Source organism: Pyricularia pennisetigena, chromosome 2, assembly GCF_004337985.1.
Source record: "Pyricularia pennisetigena strain Br36 chromosome 2, whole genome shotgun sequence".
Lineage (NCBI taxonomy): Eukaryota > Fungi > Ascomycota > Sordariomycetes > Magnaporthales > Pyriculariaceae > Pyricularia > Pyricularia pennisetigena.
In genome coordinates, this window is record NC_043741.1 from 5,382,341 (window position 1) to 5,397,704 (window position 15,364).

Below are 15,364 nucleotides of genomic sequence, written 5' to 3' on the forward strand. Positions count from 1 at the left end.
CTCCTGTTATGATGATCAATTAGCCTATAATGGCTGGGTTTAATGCTTCGGGACTTTTTTTATAGATCCCCCAGTCGTCGAACTGACTATAAAGCAATCCTTCCTCCTCCAGGATATGGAGGATGCTCTGCCCGCGCACCTCTTCTCTCAACCCTCACACATTCTTTTGTGCTGTGCGTGACGTTGGTCTACCACTCTCTTTACTTGATCTTTGCGTTATTTGTTTTCAATCATAGTGTCTTCCACTCGCTTCATTCTCTCTCGCTCTCTCTCTCTCTCTTTTTTTTTTTTCAAAGGAAACCAATTTTCCATCTGACTTTGGGCTACGTACACTCTTTCACCATCCGAAATTTTTCCCAAAGCCAACACAATGCTGGTACAAGCCGCCGTGCTGCTGTGCGCACTGGCACAGCAGTCCCAAGGCGCGACGTTTGCGATCCCATCGACAGTTCGCAATAGCGGGCTACCATATGCAAAGTTGAACAGTGCACCCATAGGCTTTTCGTATGTCTTAAACCCGTCCATTTCCCCAGCCCTACCGAACCAGGAATACTAACACAGGGGGGGAGCGACTCGGGACAAAACCTCTAGCTTCGAGTTCTTTGCCTTCCCATCGTACTTCACCAACGTGACCGCAACCACGCAGTGCCTCTCCAACTGGAAGGACCTGACAGGCGTTTGGCCGCCGATCCGCGTGGGCGGCACGACGCAGGACCGCGCCACCTTTGACCCCAACTCCCAGGCCTACGTGACCTACTCTGTCGCTAACCCGGCCGACGCACCCAAGAACCTGACGTTTGGGCCGGCGCTCGTGGACCTGGCGGCCAAGTACGGCGGCAGCGTGGTGATGGGGCTGAACCGGGGCCGCAACGACCTGCAAAACACCATCGCGGCGGCCAAGACGGTGGCGGAGCGGATGGGCGGCGACCGGGGGAACCTGCAGGCCATCGAGCTCGGCAACGAGCCAGAGTACTACCCCAGGGACCCGCAGCCGATCGCGCAGGGCGGGTGGGACGAGAAAATCGACGCCCAGAGCCAGGACCAGTGGGCGGGCGCGGTCGGCAGCGCCATCGGCAGGAAGGACATCATCCAAGCCGGCAACTCCAACGATGCGCCCCCAAAGTGGGGCGCCGCCACGCTCTTCGCGACCGGGAACAAGACGGCCCAGCAGTACATGCAGCGCTACGCACACCACAACTATCCGGGCGGCAGCGTGGCCGACCTGATGAACCACACGCGCACGGTCCGTAACATCCGCGGCTTCGAGGCCGATGTTGCAGCCGCCCATGCTATCGAAAAGCAGTACGTGTTTGGGGAGACGAACTCGGGTATGTTGTAGCGTGCTTTAGCAGACAAAAGGATGATTGCGGCTGTCTTCAATTTGACAATTTTCCCCAAGACTGACGACTTGTTTGTATCTCGTCTGCAGTTTCCGGCGGTGGAGCAGCTGGCGTTTCACCAACATTCGGTGCCGCCTTGTGGACCATGGACTACTCGCTGCGAGCGCTGTCTTCCAACATATCCAACGTCTATTTCCACCAGGGCACTGTGGGCAACTGCCAATAGTAAGTCGACCCCAAGTTGCGTCGGTCTGATAATCCGTGTTGAGCATGTCGCGAGGGTTGCTCTAACCAACCTTGCGACTCTGTAGTTGCCAGTTTGGGAGATACACCATGGGTGCTCCTTATTACGGTGCAACCGCCGCCACGGCGTTCCTGAGCACAGGGTAAGTGGTTTCTCTTGTTGGTCTTGGAACTTCAGACATAGAGAAAAGAATGTAGAGGTTGACAAGTGACTTGAATGGCTTTACAGCGATAGCATCGCCGCACTGGACGATGGCGAATCGGCTTTTGCGGCCTATGCCAGCTTTGACAAAAACGGCAAGCCGCTGCGCGTGCTCCTGTACAACTCCAACTATTACACCACCGGGGACCGCCCGTCAGAGGACTTCACGCTGACGGGGCTGGCGGATGGCACCATCCGCGCCAAGAGGCTGACGGCGGCTAGCGCCATGATCAGAGCCGACCAGAGCTCTCAGCTCTCCTTTGGAGGGCAGACCTGGGCAAACGTGACCTGCGTTGCCCAGGGCGAGGAGACTTTTGAGTCGGCCAACGTCTCGGGCGGCCAGGTGACGTTGAAAGTGGGTGCCACCGAGGCGCTCGTCGTGTACCTGAGCTGAGAAGGCTCACTGCCTAGTTAGCGACGGATTGAGTCCGGACACGCTGGTCCGTCTAGTTGTGAATTTACCTGAATTATTTTGATATCAGACTCTACCAAAAGTCAACCGCACAGAAATAAATTTCGGTGTGGGAGTTCACAGCCAAAGTGAAATGTCAGCCAGTAAAGCCCACCCCAATCACATAAGTCACGAGGGACTTGAAGCGGTCGAGAGTGCGCTCATGCCTCTTCCCAAGGCTCTCGGCCTGCACCAACAAGACCGGCAGCGACAGCGACGCCTCACGCACGGCCGGAGCAGCATCGACCTTGTCCAGCGACGCTCCGAGTTCCCTCGACACAAACAGCAGCTTGTCCAGCAGGTTCTTGAGCAGCACGAGCTGCATCAGCGCGGCCGAGTGGTGCGGCGGCTTGAACTTGCCGACCGTGAGGTCCGGCACGTGAAATTTCGCCTTGCCGCCAGGGGGCAGCACGGCCTCGAGCCGCGCGCACATGAAGACGCTCCTGTCGAGCCGGTCCACGACGTCGAGGAGCCGCAGGTGGCACGCGACGAGCTGCCCGCCCAGCGTACCGTCCACGGGCTCCGGCTGGCCCATGTGCCCCTCGAGCACGGCCAGCTCCGCGGGCAGAGCGACCTCGTGCAGGCAGCCGACGATCTCGCAGGAGTTGGGGTCTTGGTCGTCGGCGGCGGTCGGCGTCACTATCGCGGCGGTCGCCTCCGGGTACAGGTCGATCAGGCTCTGGAGCGAGGTGAAGATGTTTTCAATGAAGCCATCCCCCAGGTACCTTGCCCCAAAATCTGCGAGGTATCCGGATAGCGGCCCGTCCTTTTGGACGTGGTAAGCCGCAGGAGTAGGCAGTTTTGCCAGTATCGTATCGAGTGTCATCTGTAAATCTGCGAGGCGATGTCCCGGTCTAGACAATTCTGCCTCAATGGATGTTGCAGGAGTCGTGTCCGACTCCAGAGTAGACGGGCCGTTATCAGCGCTGGCAGAGTCCTCAGGCGGCACGGCGGTACCAGATCCACCGTCTACCGGAAACCACTCAAAGCCTTGCATTGAGTCTTCCTGGTCCAGCCCACTCCCGAACGAGTCGAGGGGCCATGGTTCACCGCTGTTTTCCAGCCCGAACAGGGGCGCCGAGAACTCAGCCGGGACTGACAGGTCGGTCGCAGCTTGGCGCAAGGGTCGGGACGCTGATGGGTTTGCAGTCGCGGTACCGATTGGGCTGAACACGCAAGAGGCCTTCATCCTCGAGCAGCGGGTGCACACTGCGCTTCCCGCAACTTTGGGGCATCGCAGCTTTTGCGAATGGCAACGGTCGCAGGCGAGCCTGGTTCTCGTCGGGCCTGGCATTTTCCCTGTATGATAAAGCTGTATCTGGAAGCAGGTGCTCCTTGGCAACCTTGTCAGTATCAAATGAACACAGCTGTAGCTGCGCTTACGGGGTGAGACGACTCGCATTTGCAAGGACTAAACTTACAACACGTGACATACAGTGCCATGTTTGTTGGCTTGCTAAGGTTGGTTCCCTTGATTTTTCGTCCTTCTAGTCTTTATGGACCAATTTGAATATTAGCAAAATGTTTTCAAATTCGTTGTTACTTCCATCGCGGTTGATATAACGAGGTGGAGTTGAAATAATCCGAATATATTATTGGTATTTGCACATTCATTCTCATAAGACTCATGACAATAAAACAAAGAAAACAAGGATATCCATCTCACAACAGGCAGAGTTACCCCTAGATCAATCCGCTTGCTGCGTAAATCCGACATTAAAAGAAACCCGACTTTTTCTCTAACGTGGCCTCAATCGGAGGTGATATGGACTCAAAAGGTCTCACTACACCCGCAAAGAGCCGCTAATACATAAACAGTCTCGAGCAGTCACTTTTGGATGGATCTGCCCGGGGCCCACGTGGTATGTAGAGCCCGACTCTTCACACCACCTTTAAACGTAGGTGCGGCGCGAGTGGGAGCTCCTCCTGCTGTGGTGGCTGTGACGGCTGTGGCCGCGGCTCGAGTGCCTGCGGTGCGAGTGACGGTGGCTGTGGTACTTGTCCTCCTTGCGGCTCATGCGGCCGCCGTGCATGAAGGCCAGGACCGACGTGACGAAGAAAAAGATGCAGTTCATGATGCCGAACGCGAAGCTGGCCTTGAGCATGGCGCAGGGCTTATCGGTGCGAATGGCGAAGCCACGGCCCTCGACGGCCACCCAGTCGCCCAGGCCAAACCTGTAGTACTCATTGGTGCTGATGCTTGAGCAGTCGGCCCTCGAAATGAATCCTAGGAAGTAGACGCCAGCAATGAAGGCGCCGACAAAGAGCATGTCGATTATGCCGACGAATTGCGCATTTGTGCTGCTGCGGTGGTAGCTGAAGAGAGTAAAGATGGACCAGGCGAGCGCAATGACCGAGACGATGAAGAGGATCAGGATGAAGTTGGGCGTTAGGAGGTTGTTGTTGACGTAGCCGTTGACGAACCACGAGAGCAGACCGACGATGATGATCTATTACGGGTGATGGGGACTCTGTTAGTGTTTTGTCGCAAAGGCGTAGTGAAATTGCATGCTAATTGATTTGTTTAGGTTGAAGGAAACCTACCAAAGTTATGATCTGCATAATGCGCCAAAAGGCGAAAAATACTGCAAAAAACATGGCGGCGGTTGTACGATGCTCAGTTTTTCGTCTGGTTGTTTGGTTGATAGAAAAGGTTGTTTGTTGGTTGCTCAAGAACGACAGGGAGGTTTTGCGACGACGCGCAGGGAACTGTCTTGTCAACTCTATAAAAGATTGTCCTGGGTGTTGGGGTTTTTCGGTGAGACTTGGGATGAGGGACGAGCTGGCAGGTCTAAACGTGCGTGTGGGAAAGAGGCTTTAATAGCTTTGTCGCCAAAGATTGGCAAGCTGGGGAACAAACCCACCTTAACTTTGGAAAAAAAAAACCCTGGCTGCAGTATGACGAAAACTGTGCCGAGCTTGTTCAAACACCCACACAGTCAAACGAATTGCCTAACCAAGCTAACCTAACAATCTCACTGCTATAGGTGCACATACCCTCAGGTTGTTTTTTTACTACGACCTCAGGGTGGAACATTGTCACTTTCGCCCAAGGTTCGGTCGTTTACGCAGGGTCTCTCCCGCTTTCCCTTGACTTCCCAATCGTCCGGTGCCAGGGATCATGCCCTGTTTTCCTGCCCGATGCGAGCGGGTACGGCTCTGGATGAAACGAAAGAGGATAGGTGCCTTTGATTGAAGAGCGGGTCCGCAAACTTGGTTGCTAGGAGGTGTAAAGATGCTTGGCAAATGACGTCGCATGGTTGTAGCTCGAGTATCGACTCGGACTCGTTTGACTCTTTTTTTTTTTCTTTCCCTTTCTTTCCTTTCGGCAACCACACCGCATACGTCCAGAGAACCCTGCCACTATCTTGTACCGAGATTTCGAGATTTGATGACAGCCGCCCAGCGCGTTGATCATTGAACATCCCAAAATCCCCACCAGGCCTAGAACCCCACCATCAGGGTCGAAGCATTAGCGGAAGAGGCACTTGCGGCTTGACGGGGAGTAATTCCTAGACTAGCGACGCTAAAAGCACTAGCAAATCCGATAATCATATGCCTACCTCACATTAGCTGCCTGTCTTATGCACATTATATTATACCCTTGAAAGAATTTACTAGGCACTCTTGCTTAACTCGATTTTGATCCTCGACAAGAACGCTTGCGCTATCTTGGTGATCAGGGACGAGACTTTCTTTCATGCTCGGAAAACAAGCAAACGCGGCAGTATGAGAACGCTCTCCCATATGCGCATATAAGGACCATTCTCTGTCACTAATACCTATACAAAAATATAAAAAAAATAAAAACTCATTTCCAGGCTTCTCGGGTAACCAAATCTGAGAAACACTCCAGCAAATCAAAACTTTTGTAGATTACAAGGTTGGTAAGACGTCATGCCAGAGATGCTCATGCTTTTTGCGCCGCACAGTAGTGTCGAAACAACCCTCAAATCGGGTACTTTGAGTGAAGGCGGTATGCTCATTGAAATGGTGAGCTTTTCGACACCCAGATGATGTAACAGATCGCCCAGGCTAGGGGAAGACCCACCCCCACCGCATTTAGCCACTTTTTTCAGCCAAGTGTAGCCGCCGTTGAGTTAGGCTTATTGGAACTTGGCAGGGTTTTTCTCAGTTATCCAGGGTTCAAACTGCAATGCTGATAAAGCGTCTGGCTACTTAGTTACCTTGCCTACCTAGTCCAGGTTAGGTTAAGGACATACAATATGGGGGTGTGAGTACTTGTAGGTATGACGCTGTTTGGGCGGTATTTCCGGGCTAGAAAATGACTGGAAACCGACCCATGGTATGAACCTACATCATTACACGTGAGCCCCTGGTTGGTCGACTCGATATTCGGTTAGGTTGCCAAAATGAGGATGAGGCACAAAAGAAGAACCTGTCCTGTCTGAGGCGTCATTCTCCTTAACGAAAAAACCAAAAGCAACGGCACAATCGCCTGAGGCACCTTTGCAAAAGAGTTTCATTCTTTTTCATAAGCCACTCGAGAAATCCCAGGACAAACCAGCCGAAGTGCATATTCAGAAACAACTGACATCCTATTTCGGCATACTCGGATATGGTCACCAATGCTTAACAAGAGTATGATATTGTGAGTATGGGTCTATGTTGAGGTTGTCACGGCCACATCCAAGTCTGTAGTTCTTTCTGTACGGTACAGATTCAGCCAGAACATAGCCATACTTACGGCCTTGATCATTGTTCTTTTCTTTTCTAAGCTTACAGAAACATCTTGTCTTGAATACCTTGGGTACTTAATATTCTAAATTTGTCCTGTCCATAGACCTCGTCTACGCGTAGGAATTAAGGTGTTAGACAATCAAGTAGTGCGAATTGCTATATCTAATAGGTTCTGTTCTGTCTGTCTCTACATACAAAGGAAGGTAAAGGCGAACTGTTCTGCTACAAAAGAAAAGGGGCCACGTGGGTTTGTAGATGCCTGAAAAGTTAGCCATTATAATCGCACGTGCAACCCCTGAATTGCAACCTTATCAATTGCCCAAGTGCGATTGATAGTTATTGTTGTTCCAACATGTCCCAGAAAAAAAAAAAAAAAAAAAAAAAAAAAAAAAAAAAAAAGCGTCGTTGGATGCTTATAGCCAAATATCCATCCCATCGTGTCTGACCGGCCATTCGACCGGAATTGATGACTAGCAAATGTCCGAGTCTAAGTAATTATCCTTGAAAAGTGGAGAGTGAGGTATGTATGGTTTTATACTCCAGATATGGATTGAACTCAATTTACCAGAAGCATGTAGGGGGCTACATTCAGTTGCCTCAGTGACAAGGACCCTACCCCACGAAACGTACTCAATATACAGAACAGACAGATACAATTTATTTGATGGGCAAGTGGGAATATGTTAAATCGAGCACACATTGCCGCGCTCATTGGCCATAGTAGTCTTGCACGTCCTGCTGATGAAAACCAAGTAAATGCTTGATCGCTACCTTGACCTAGCCTGTGATGGAGGAATGCAGAAGTGCGCACCGAGAGCGGTACCTACAACGGGAACATGTAGGTTTGAGACTGTTGCCAGTGATCCTTGCCCGCTTGGACTTGGTCGGTCGTTCGGGGTTCAAATCGGTCGGACTCGGAACAATCCTGGCATTGTCGGGTTTTTTTTTATTATTATCTACAAGTCCAAGTACAGCAACACCGGATGTCTCTATTCCCAATCCCGCCGGGTATTCAAATCGGATCTGGTTCTTGTGATGTATCCGCAGGAATGCAACGCGAACATGGCTGTTATTTCAGGTGTACTCTCTCCCGTCCTTTCGGAGACGGATGGACCGGGAAAACCGGCTCTGGTCAATAATTCTTTCGATCCCGACTCGGCTTGTTGTATTCAGTTGTGAACAGGTTGCGACGCTTTTTACTGTCTAATCTTCTGGTTTGCATAGAGATTGAACGGTTGAAAATCGTATTTGGCCAAATTACAGAAGTCATTCACACCAAGCGAGAAAGATCAAACTTTTGGGCAAAGGAACAACTGATTCTCATAAACGACCGATGTACGTGTTTCCGAACATGGATTTGCATCACACTCCAAAAGGGAACATCCCTTTCCACTATTTGCAGATCTTCGACCCAACCGTGACATGTTCGACCGCGTTGGTTCGCCACCAGTCCTGGATTCTCGAACAACGGCACAGCAGCGACCCTAGCTAACGTCCATGATGATTGTGTCTGTATCGTTCAGCCTTCACCACCAGCTTGATGCCAGCCGAAATGAGGTCCAGCGGCGCCGCTGCGGAGGAAGAGCTCCAGAGGCAGCGGTCCATCGAGCAAGCCATCGCAGAGGGCCACGACGCCGACATGCCCTCGAACACTGGCTTTGTCGTGGACGAGAAGGCCAACCAGCCGCGCAAGCAATCGCGGACGAGCCCCTACGACCATCCTCCTGCAAAGTCCGCGGCCGACATCCCGGGTCACAAGCCTGAGGTTGACCCCGAAAGCGCCGTCGACGTCACTGGGACCGAAAGCGATGGCAAAATTTCACGAGTTGCAAATTCCTCCGAGGTCGACCCCAACGTCGTTTGGTGGGATAGTGACGATGATCCCGAGAATCCTTACAACTGGCCGGGATGGAAAAAATGGCTCAACTGTGGATTCATTAGCTTTTTGACCCTTTTGACGCCTTTGGCCTCGTGTAAGTGCAAATGTCGTCCCAGGTTCCAAGTTAAAGCTTGCTTCTCGGCATATACTAGACCAGACTAACATTCAACTGTCGTTTTCGTTAGCCATGTTTGCGCCTGGTGTGCCTGAGCTGTTGCAGGAGTTCAAAATCACCAACACCGAATTAGGAAGTTTTGTTGTATCGATATACGTTCTCGGGGTAGGATTTGCTCTCTCTTTCCCCCGTCCCTTTTATGCGTGGCATATACCGGATGCATGGTATCCTCTGCTTGAGCTCTTTACTGATTTTCCGTGGCTTCCCCAGTATGCGTTTGGGCCTCTAGTCATCGCGCCTTTGAGCGAGATCTATGGCCGCAGCATTGTGTACCACGTATGCAACGTTGGCTTTGTCGCCTTCGTGATTGCATGTGCTGTGGCGCCAACAATAGAGAGCCTGATCGCCTTCAGGTTTATTTCTGGTCTTTTCGGCTCCTGTCCCATCACCAATGGAGGAGGCAGCATTGCAGACATGATTCCGCAGGAGAAGAGAGGATTAGCCCTCTCCGTATTCACATTGGGCCCACTTCTTGGTCCCGTCATCGGACCTGTGGCTGGCGGCTTTCTGTCGGCTGCTAAGGGGTGGCGCTGGAACTTTTGGGTTATTGCCATTGCCGCAGGTTTCACAACCATTTGCATGATGCTTTTCCTGAACGAAACCTACGCCCGTGTCATTCTGGATCGTAAGGTTGCAAAACTCCGCAAGGAGACGGGCAATGAGCTGCTGCGAAGCAAGCTAGATGCCGGCCTGAGTGCCAAGGATTACTTCGCCCGAAGTATAGTGCGTCCTCTCAAGATGTTGCTCTTCTCGCCGATTACTCAAATCTTTGCTGTAAGTCGTGTATGCTCTTTTGAAGCCTCGCAGACACCTTAGTTCTGAAACAATACTGATTTCAGCCCCAAGATCTACGTGGCCATTGTGTACGGATACCTGTACCTCCTATTCACCACCATCACGTCGGTCTTTATTCAAACGTACGGCTTCACTCCGTCTACCGCGGGTCTTTCGTTCCTGGGACTCGGCATTGGCTCCCTGGTTGCACAGATCGTATTCACATGGACCTCGGATGCGTATGTGCAAAGGCGTGCTGAGCGTGAAGGCAATGGAATGAAGCCTGAGTACCGGCTCCTCTGGCTTCCCTTTGGCGCAGCAGTCTTGCCCATAGGATTCTTCATCTACGGCTGGACTGTTGAATACAAAGTCCATTGGATAGCTCCGATCTTGGGAATGGGCGTCGTCGGCGTGGCAACCATCCTCTTGTTTATGTCTATGACGATGTAAGTTGCATGGTTCTGTTGCATGTCTTAGGAGAAAACAAGAAACTGATTTCCATCCGCGCAAGGTATCTGATTGACTCATTCACCATGTACGCCGCGAGTGCTCTGGCTGCCAACACACTCATAAGGTCCATCGCAGGTGCTGTACTACCATTGGCCGCACCGAAGATGTATGCAAAACTGGGGTTGGGATGGGGAAACTCACTACTTGCATTCATTGCACTGGCAATGGTGCCCGTACCCTTTGTCTTCCAACGTTACGGCGAGTATCTGAGGACCAGGTTCAAGGTCAACCTGTGAGCTGGGCCGAGAGCATTTACCAATATGGTGTACAAACCACGCTATATGACCCTTTTGGCCCAGGATCTAGTTTGCGTGCCCGCCATATCGTGGGAGGTGAAAGATCAATGGCTCATTCATTACTTTGATCCAGCTCTTCACTGTTGCAGGTCCTCAGTAGAAGAATGGTGGGGAGAGGGAACAAGGCAAATACATATGTAAATCTCAACATAAGCGAATGTAATACTCAATGCTTTTCATTAAGTAAGATTCCCCGTATGTGTAAATACTGATAACCTGAATCAAATTAGTGAGGTGAATGGGGAACTTGGAAGAATGAGGATATAAGTAGAGGTAAGCAAGCAAGAAAAGTACAGTAATGTAGTTGGTGAAACCCCCCAATAAACGCAACCCCTAACCCTACCGGCGAACTACCGCGGCCCACAACAACGTCACTGCGGGCCGAGCAAACAACAGTTGGGTTAACTGAGTTCACAGCAATCACACCTTCCTTGCCTAGGCCAAACGCATCCATCACATGGTTACCAACGACCAACGACACGCTTCTAGAGTATCACCAGACAGCCAGTCACATCCACAATCTACTTGAACCACTTGTGCACCGTTGCGCCATGTGGTTCTTCCAAAAGGTTACCTCGTCTTCATTTAAAAATTTGACTGTATCTTCAACCGAATAGATTTAATTCTATTCCAGGCCAGTCTCTAGATCGAGACCTTAACCTCTTCCCTGCCGTCTCCAAGCTTCCAACGCCATAGAAAGTAGCCCTGGATTCAACCCAGCATCAAGTTAGGTACAGATAACGCCGTAACCAGCTTATATATTGCTGCTGCCTTAATCTACAGTATTGATGGCGTCCAAGTCATCCTTTCTACCGCGACTTGGTCTCTTGAGTGATAACTCGTCACCTTGGATCAGCCCTCCCAGAACCTCCAATAACAAGCTGCGAACCAAACGCAGCGAATATGATCTCGACGACATGTCGCCACGCGCAGAACCTGTAACAACGCCGTTACGTGACCAAAACCCCACACCGCATGCCGATAACCTCATCTCGAGCCCGCCTCCTCCCGACACGCCGCCAAAGGACAGCAAAACCCAAGTCGTGTTCAACGGCCCGCCGCCGCCGATATTCTCCGCACGGCCGAGGAACTCACAGACCGCCGACGCGCAGTCGGCCGCCGCAGCCGCAACCTCGGCGCTATATGGACTGGGTAGCGCCTTGTTCAGCCGCCGCGGCTCCGGCGCCGGCTCCGTCTCGTCCAAGACGCACGACAACACCCCGCGGCTCGAGCAGGATACGGTGTGGCAGAGCTTCCAGCGGCGCGAGCGGGCGCTTCAGCGCGACGCACAGCGCCTGCTCGACCTCCAGGCCAGTGGGCTGTCGGCCGGCCTCGGCCACGCGTCGAGCAGCGACCACGGCACCCACCCGCGCAGCAGCGGCAGCAGTTCGCCGGCCGCCAGCCGGGGCCGCGGCGGCACCGCCTCGCAGTCCCGGCTCAGTATTCTCGACCCGCCGACGCAGGCAGACGACCACGGGCAGGTGGTGCCGGTGCGGCAGCCGCGCAGCAAGCCCGTCGGTCTGCGCGGGGCGCGTGCCGGCCTCGGCCGCACCCTGACGCTGCTCGCCGACCTGCGGGCCGAGGAGGACGCGTGCCTGGCGTCGGCGCTGGGGCAGCGCAAGAGCGCACTCGTCAAGGTGCGCAAGATGAACACGAGGAGGGAGGGCCTGCTGGACGAGCTCAGGGCGCTCGAGTCGGACGAGGAGGAGCCGCTGGCCCGGGAGTTGAGGGACCTGCAGGACGAGCACGGCGCTGTATGCCGGCAGATAGAGGATCTCGAGGAGAAGTTGGCTCTCTTGAAGAGCAGACAGCGGCGCATGGAGGACGACATGTCGACGCTGGTGAACCGGCGCGAGGCTGGGCTCAGTGGCTACCGTGGGGCTCTCAAGGAGGTGGATGCCAAACTGGCCGATGTGCTGTCGCGACCGCCCGTGAAACCTCTGGACGTCTCGGTATTCAAGGAATCCGCTCGCGGGGTGTCACCCTGCGGGTTGGAGTTTCTGAGCCTGAACCCCGAAAGGAGAACGGCGAGCATGGCTATGGAATGGTGGGACAAGGAAGTACTGATCCTGGAACGACGGAAGAAAGCGGTCGACAAGGAGCGGGTTGCTCTAGAGGAAGGGGCCGAGGTTTGGGCGGCAGTGACCAAGCTGATTACCGCCTTCGAGTCCGAGTTGCGCGGCAGCATCACGGCCGGGGAGGACGGTTCCGACGAGACGTCCCAGGAGGATAAGTTGCGGATGCAACTGGTCAAGATGGAGACCGTTATCAACGGCCTGGAAGACCATTTGCAGCACGTAGAGCAGGAGGGGTGGAACCTACTAATCTGCGCCATAGGAGCAGAGCTCGAGGCCTTTAGGGAAGCGTATTTGGTTTTGCGAAGCGCGATGGCCGACCTCGGCATCGAGGTGGATGATGATGCTACACCCCGCCTTGCACGGTCGACTACGGATCCCAAGGCCGCAGAGGCGGAGGGCAGCTTCAACGACAAAGGAAAGCAAAAGGAGCCAGACGACCGTGGCTCATTGTTGGACCTGAGAGCCCAAGATGCGGAAGAAGATGACAACGCAGTGCCGCATGATCTTTTGGTGGACAGCCACCACGATGACGAGAGAAAAGAGATACAACGCCCCTCTAGGAGAGAAGCCAGTCCCAGTCTGCATGGAGAGGAGAGCGATAACGAGATACCCCCTGAGTTCCTCAGAGAGCATCAGGATTAGCACCACAAGGAAGAGGATAGACTGGGTGTAGATGGAGATGTAGTAATATGCTGTGGTTGCAGAGGCAACCCCGACTGTTTTTCGTTATCTAGCTTCGTTGTACATTTTAATAAATATGACTACAGTCTAGTCTAATAGAAACATCAGTTCCAAATAGATGTGTCTAATGATCTACTCCGTGGTAAGCCAAACTTGAGGATTCCTATTTTAGTAACTGTCGGCTCTTCAAATTTGTCTTGAATCTCTCTCCTATCTACAAAAGTCGCATTTCGACTTTGAACAGTGAGGTGAGCTTGTTGAGTTGCGTATGTGCCTCGTGAAAATGCAGGGAATGACTAGTCCGGGGAGATACAACAGTCATAACCTGCAGCCACCTTAGTGTCAACTGCTGGAACTCAAGGTTGGACCGTCGTGCGTCATGTCACTCGACAATTATTTGTATGTGATGGCCGTCATTGACCGGGAGGGCTGCAGGGACGCGTACCATGACAGCCATTGCGTCACACCCGCCTACAGAGGCGCTTTGAACAATTAAATACCGATAAGAATCGATAGCGAGTGGAGTTTAAGCCTCGCAGTTGAATATCCTGTGAGAAGTGAGTAGACCCAAAAGACGCCGTCAACGCCAACCCAACAAACACATCAGACGAACCGGTAATTAAGCCGGCACACCAGTCATCTCACCCGGTCGACACGATCGTGCACGTTGCTTTATTGTATTCCAGCCCATCGAGCCATGACTTTTCACTGCCGCCTCTCAAACCACCCACTTGAACCTGCTACGGCGGCGGACTGATCCAGAACCCACTCGCCGACACCCAAGTACTTGTGGATCCAGCCGTTCAGTTCCTTGTTCTCTCCGGCAAGCCTATCCGTCTTGAAGCTAATCGCAGTGAGGTCCGAGTTGTCAGTCTTCGTTCGTTATCGTGGAGCGCGAGTCGCTCATTAGAGTATCGTATCTGCAAAAGACTCACGTCAAGCCTGTGGATCGCTTCATGCCCGCCAGGAAAGCCGACACTGATGGGGAAGTTAAGGGGGTATGTTAGATTCTGAGCAGGGCAACAACACTATTTGCACTATATCGCAGGGCATCAAGAAATAGTTGTCCGGCTTACAAAGGACGGCGTCAAACGCGTAATGGGTAACTCGTCCAAGCTTCGAGGCCAGGCCAAAGGTCAGTAAGTTGAGAAGAAAGAACTGTGTCGGTGGTCATTTAGACTCCGCCCATAGCAGTAACGCGCACATGCTCCAGCTCCGGTCGTTTCGGTGCCTGGAAGAGGACAAGGGGTAGTTGGGACTAACCACCATGGTGACTGTTGTGCTAACGTTGTCTTTGTTTGATTTAATTAAATAGTGGACCGCGTCGGTGACGAAGAAAGTTCGTTTGGAGTCGTAAGAAAACAAATGGAGCACCGATGTCGTGTTTTTGGCTCCTGTTGATGTTGAAAAGAAATAACCAATTACTGAAGTGCGGGAAAGTGAGGAGTCGAAAGTTACCTGATTGTTTGGATTCACCGTTCTTCAGGGACCCGTGCTCAAGCCGGAGCTTGGCTCGTGATCACCTCACTTGGAAGCTCCGACCCCTGGCGGCTGACTACCGCCAAGTCATGTGATGTGACCTTGAACCTGGACCCCCGTCTAGGATTAGCCTTTGTGCAAGTGTCAAGTGGTTTGAACGAGGGTGATTTTAACGCTTAGGGATTCGGACAGCTTCAGAATCCCCAAGGGTTATGCGACACAGACATGGTTTAAAACTAAAATATAAAAAATATATAAGAAAAATAAATAAAAATAAAACACGCTACGAATCACACTAAGAGTATCATAAATACTGGAGCATATTGTTTGTTGATGTAAAAGGCACTTGAGTCAGATACCCCAAAATATGTCCGTAGCCTGTCTGCCACAGTTCGGGCAGACTACACGGTTGAATCAAGCCGCAATGCACGCAACCTGTCCAACATTGTCTTTGTTACGATTCCTAGAAGTCCCCGGGCGCCAACATGCCCGGCGTGCGCGCCTTTTAGGTGCCAGTTCAAACCTGGAGGTCCTGATGAATCCAGTCTAAATTTG

At 52.5% G+C, this 15,364-nt stretch overlaps 5 protein-coding genes across 5 annotated transcripts; 2 read left to right on the forward strand and 3 right to left on the reverse strand.

The window, feature by feature from the left end:
- Nucleotides 1-370: 370 nt before the first annotated feature.
- Nucleotides 371-2,179, forward strand: PpBr36_01486 (uncharacterized protein; the record flags this gene model as incomplete). Its single annotated transcript, XM_029888672.1, has 5 exons — nucleotides 371-504; nucleotides 592-1,328; nucleotides 1,430-1,565; nucleotides 1,652-1,726; nucleotides 1,813-2,179. 5 exons carry the CDS (start codon nucleotides 371-373, stop codon nucleotides 2,177-2,179), a joined length of 1,449 nt encoding a protein of 482 aa, XP_029750760.1.
- Nucleotides 2,180-2,333: 154 nt separating this feature from the next.
- Nucleotides 2,334-3,530, reverse strand: PpBr36_01487 (uncharacterized protein; the record flags this gene model as incomplete). The annotated part of the gene is made up of 1 exon (XM_029888673.1): nucleotides 2,334-3,530. The coding sequence occupies one exon, from the start codon at nucleotides 3,528-3,530 to the stop codon at nucleotides 2,334-2,336; it is 1,197 nt and encodes a 398-aa protein (XP_029752253.1).
- Nucleotides 3,531-4,128: 598 nt separating this feature from the next.
- Nucleotides 4,129-4,834, reverse strand: PpBr36_01488 (uncharacterized protein; the record flags this gene model as incomplete). Its single annotated transcript, XM_029888674.1, has 2 exons — nucleotides 4,129-4,686; nucleotides 4,781-4,834. 2 exons carry the CDS (start codon nucleotides 4,832-4,834, stop codon nucleotides 4,129-4,131), a joined length of 612 nt encoding a protein of 203 aa, XP_029752259.1.
- Nucleotides 4,835-8,462: 3,628 nt separating this feature from the next.
- Nucleotides 8,463-13,291, forward strand: PpBr36_01489 (uncharacterized protein; the record flags this gene model as incomplete). The annotated part of the gene is made up of 6 exons (XM_029888675.1): nucleotides 8,463-8,910; nucleotides 9,002-9,096; nucleotides 9,202-9,765; nucleotides 9,838-10,211; nucleotides 10,277-10,507; nucleotides 11,470-13,291. The coding sequence occupies exons 1-6, from the start codon at nucleotides 8,478-8,480 to the stop codon at nucleotides 13,289-13,291; spliced, it is 3,519 nt and encodes a 1,172-aa protein (XP_029752258.1). The 5' UTR covers nucleotides 8,463-8,477.
- Nucleotides 13,292-14,035: 744 nt separating this feature from the next.
- PpBr36_01490 (uncharacterized protein) lies at nucleotides 14,036-14,599 on the reverse strand (the record flags this gene model as incomplete). The annotated part of the gene is made up of 4 exons (XM_029888676.1): nucleotides 14,036-14,174; nucleotides 14,266-14,308; nucleotides 14,407-14,488; nucleotides 14,594-14,599. 4 exons carry the CDS (start codon nucleotides 14,597-14,599, stop codon nucleotides 14,036-14,038), a joined length of 270 nt encoding a protein of 89 aa, XP_029751151.1.
- Between the last annotated feature and the right edge of the window lie 765 nt (nucleotides 14,600-15,364).